The following is a 4,664-nucleotide window of genomic DNA, read 5'->3' as shown; positions in this document are numbered from 1 at the left end:
AAGATGTCGAAAAACATTATTTTTTTACAAAATAGATCAACTAACTTTAACGCTAAAAGAAGCAACTTTCACAAAAAGGAACAACCCTTCAATGTTAGATGTCGAAAAAAAAATTCTTTTTTACAAAATAGATCAAGATTTTTTTTTTAACTCGCATTCAAAACGGAGCCTCCGGCGCGAAGCGATGGCTCCACGACTAGTTTAAGGATATTTTACGCATTTTGAGTGAATTGATGAGGGGATATATATTATCAACCTTACCATAATGGGTCAAGAAGGTTCTGGAGGTTTCATAATCAGTGACCAATAATTATCTCCAAGTTAATCGGTTTTTCATATCTTACCCAAAATCCCTCTAACCAAATACAGCAAACACCTTCAAAACTTCAAATTTCTCAAAAATTACAAAACTTATCTCTCATCACTCACCGTTGACCTCAAGTTGACTACGACCGTGATATGATTTTCATCTACATGTAGCAACCCCTAATTTTTGGAATTCTGTTTTTCCCCAAATTGTAAAGTAAGGTACCCTAAAAAGCACACACACAACTTTCACTCATTTCAATCATAATTCCACTCTAATTAAAGGTTCGTTCTTATCTTCAATTATTAGCTGTTTAATTGCTCTTATCTTAATTTATTAATTTCATTTTAACATGGGTTTCGTTTTGCATCTGAATCGTACTTGATTTTAGGGTTTGTAACTAACATGTATTCTATTCTCTAATTGTTCAAAAAGATGTATGCTTTATTTCATATTTGTTCAATTGCAGATATGGGTCTTGCTTTATTTAAGGATATTATGTGAATTTTAGGGTTTTATTGATTTTTTTTTTTTTTAATAAATTGGCGTTGTTCCTGTGTTAAGTTTCTGCCTATTTGGGTTGTTATTGCCTTGATTTACAGTTCTTTCCTGATTTATATTATAAATTTTTGTGTATGTCCTTGTATTTCAGTATGTTTATTTCGTTATTATGACAAATTTATTGTCTTTTTTTTAATTTTTTTTTTTTTTTTTTTTCTGATTATGCTATTACCTGTATATTTCCCAGTTTAGGTTATAATGTTGATGTCACATATGGAATCAAAGGGGCAAAGATGGCCAGATATGAGATCAGGAGAAATAGGCGATGTGTCAAATACTTTTAATTATGTGCTATCCGACATGATGATGAACAACTTATGGGTTTACGATTATGGCCTACTTCAAGAATCGCAAAATGATCACGCGTCTGTGTTCCCTGACCAAGTATCTACCGAATTCGCAGTTTCTGATCCCGTTTTATCTTCTTCAAGTTTCCTGCTTGATGATACGCAGCACAATATAGAGAATGATGATCCAAACTCCGTAAAAATCTCCGAAAAAATCGAGCCCAAAGTGGCCCAGAAGAAAATTAGAGGACTGCGAAGCAAAAGAGGCAAGCGAACCGTTTTTGAAGGTCAATGGAACTTCCCATTGACTCCGTTTGTCAATCTTCACAGGTCAGTTGATAATCAAGCGTCTGCATTGAGCAAAAGAACGTTGGTGAAAAACGATGTAGGTGGGCCCACTTTGAAGAAACAAAAGGGTGTGAATCTTGAAACTAATGATATGATTTCGGAGTCGATTGATAGATGTGATAACGGTGTAGGTTTGAATAGCGTTGGTAGATGGTTGGAAGATGTAGGGTTTGGTCGATACGCAGGTGTGTTTGAAATGCACGAGGTTGATGAAGAAGCGTTGCCGTTGCTTACTCTTGATGATCTGAAAGAGATGGGTGTTCTTGCTGTTGGGACCCGCAGGAAACTGTATGCTGCAATATGTCAACTGAAAGGTGACTAACTCGTTTTGAAGCAAAGTCCATATATGTTAATGTAAGTATAGTAGTATGAAATTTCGACTTGTTTTTTTGAACTTTTTTGGTTTTTGACTGGTGATAGTTGTGTTTTTAGATATGATACAGAGTGAGATTATCGCTTCTGATAAGGGTTTTAATGTATATATGTGCTCATAGTTTGACTAATTTGTCTTAACCTAAAGGTACTTTACTTTATAAAATGGTATCAAATCATAAAAGATAGCTGTTCCTCTTCTTAAGTATAGATGGTATTGTTTATTTAGGAATAGTTCTTTAAGTTGAATGTGTGGATTATTTATGTTTGTTGAAATAATTAGACATATAACTATAGTTATAACTTATAACAGTAGGGGATATCGAAAATATCAACTATTGGAAAGTCGAAAGGGGTATTATGGGAAAGACATACACTTGTTATGTAGACCATACGTCACGTACTCCGCTGCCCCTGTTATGCTAAAGGTTGTAATATATAGTTTTCGATGTGTTATGCTCGTTATGTCGTGATGATATACTAAGTTCAATACTCAATGTGCTATCATCGAGTATGTTGTTTACTGGGTCGAATTAATCATAGGGGTCTCGAGTCGAGACAATAGAGTGCCAAGGGCAAGCTCAACGGAGCTTATATTCTCTTTACTCGAGCTCGAGTTGACTATTTTATTTTTTGAAAAGCAACCGATTCTGTTTATTTAATATTAAACTTAACATCATTACAATATATATGCATATTGAGCATTAGAGCCCATACATGTGAACATACTTATCGATCTATGGAAAACCTTCTAGTTGTGGTCTTTGTTTTGTACAGTATGCACTCTCACCAAGCAGCCAAAAGACCAATTTTGATAATGTCTAATGCTTTTAAACTGTATTTTTATCCAATACCGGATTTGTTTATGGGCTTGTACGCTAAACGACGCCCAAGAGCTTACATGTACGCTAAACAGCTTTTAGCGTGGTCATGGCCGGATAGCTTTTAATCACGTTTATGGTATGGTGAATGACTATTGTGCTTTCAACTGCTGGGTTTGATATTTTTGAGACGCTATATGGATGACTAACTTATCAACTTACAGTATCTGCTATATGTATCAACTTACATATAATGACTTCCATGGAAATATGAAAGAATGAATACTACATAAATTATAAGTAACTTTCTCCATCTGATAAAATGTACTCAAAAACTCTAAACGAAGTTTTTCTTATTGAATCCGCAAGATCTGAACTCTAGACACGCTCGGCCTATTACTTTGTTTACATCGATTTAACAAGGTTTAGTTAGACCTGCTCTATACTCTTATCCATTATATAATTATATATTTCATAATTACGCGGATAGTCTATATAGTTTTCCTCAATTTACATGGGTAGTCCTCAATTTTTTCCATCGGTAGTTCTTTGAATTGTTTTTTTCCTTGTTTTGCGTGGATCGTCTCTGTGTCAAAAAGTTATTATACTTCTCTGTTAAGTTTAGTCATGTGCCAGCCATGTGATGGTAAATCCGTCTTTTAAGTTGTTTCTTCCCTTTTTCATTTTTTTACAAATAATAAGGAACACTTTTATAATCAAGACACATTCATAGAAAATGAATGAGACTATCCAAAACTAAAAATACTAGGCAAACCTTGGTTAGCCTCAAAGTTAGAAAACAAACTAAACAAAACTACGAATTATCTAAAGACGAGTCTCAACAAGAAAGAGCTAAATTTAACGCAAACATGAACCAGACCCAATTAAACGAAACTAAAACAACACATCACAACAATCCACAAAAACCAACAAAACACCGACCTAACATTACCAACTAGCGAAACGAAACCTTAAACGCCAAACTTATCCTCCGCGCGAGAAATTTTCTACTTTTGGAACCAGATTTGATGAGCTTAGAATCGACATACTAAAGTTAACTGCCTTTCCCACTCTCGATAATAAAGAATAAACATTGGAGGACCCTAAACAAGCATTTTGAGGTACCAACATCATGAATCGGATCAGAAGTTATACCAATTTAATCGTCATTAAAAAGCATTTGAGTCGCCTTCCTTAAAGTGAGGTCATCATCAAAGTCCCTCAAACTAAAAGAAACGTCTACCCCCGCCTTGATATCACACCCATTACCATTAAATGAACTTGAACCCTAAGAGGAGACAACAACACCCTTATCTTTATGCAAAATTTCTCTGAAACACTCCACAAGAAAATTTGCAGTCCTTTCCCACACAAGAAGAAGCCTTAAAACCACCACGTCCTTTTGAACACCCGAAACGTGATTCACAACATCCGCAGCCTTCGAATTAAAATAATCAAACTAGAATGGATGGATCAAAAACTTCGTGTGCACTCCAAACAAGGGTCTCGACCCCAGACGCACCTAGGCCACAATCCACCACAACTTCGAGCACACAGTTGACTTCTTGATCTACCTTGGTCTCGACCAAAGCTTCTTAAATGATTTCTAAATGTTTTGTGTTAGGCAATATGTATAATCCTATTCACTGCTGCCTTGCGTTACGCACAAAGGTATTTACTATGGTTACACTGTTGCCTTGCATTGCGCAATATGCATGATGCCATTCACTTCTTTATTTTCCCATGGTTTACAAAAATTAGGCTATGATGGTAAACATATTGGACATGGACCAGCGACTTGAATAAATCTTTTCGTATCTTGGCGTGGCAAATTCTGGAATTCATTTTACATCGCTAGGTTTTGCAAATGTATTGTTTATGAGCGGTATTTTTAAGTGACAACCTACATCCGTATTAACGTTTGTGTCTTCTGATGTTGACAATTCCAAATAAAAGTGAATAAATTTC

General features: G+C 35.2%; 1 protein-coding gene across 2 annotated transcripts; it reads left to right on the top strand.

The window, feature by feature from the left end:
* The first annotated feature begins 293 nt into the window (after positions 1–293).
* LOC139867178 (uncharacterized) lies at positions 294–2,059 on the top strand. Of its 2 annotated transcripts, none has more exons than XM_071855509.1 (2): positions 294–591; positions 1,061–2,059. In XM_071855509.1, exon 2 carries the CDS (start codon positions 1,067–1,069, stop codon positions 1,823–1,825), a length of 759 nt encoding a protein of 252 aa, XP_071711610.1. In that variant the 5' UTR covers positions 294–591; positions 1,061–1,066; the 3' UTR covers positions 1,826–2,059. The 2 variants fall into 2 exon arrangements, with proteins under 2 accessions (XP_071711610.1, XP_071711609.1); XM_071855508.1 differs by having other exon boundaries at positions 1,056–2,059.
* Positions 2,060–4,664: the final 2,605 nt, after the last annotated feature.

Source organism: Rutidosis leptorrhynchoides, chromosome 9, assembly GCF_046630445.1.
Source record: "Rutidosis leptorrhynchoides isolate AG116_Rl617_1_P2 chromosome 9, CSIRO_AGI_Rlap_v1, whole genome shotgun sequence".
Lineage (NCBI taxonomy): Eukaryota > Viridiplantae > Streptophyta > Magnoliopsida > Asterales > Asteraceae > Rutidosis > Rutidosis leptorrhynchoides.
The sequence above is the reverse complement of the archived record's forward strand: the minus strand, read 5'-3'. Positions and strand labels throughout refer to the sequence as shown.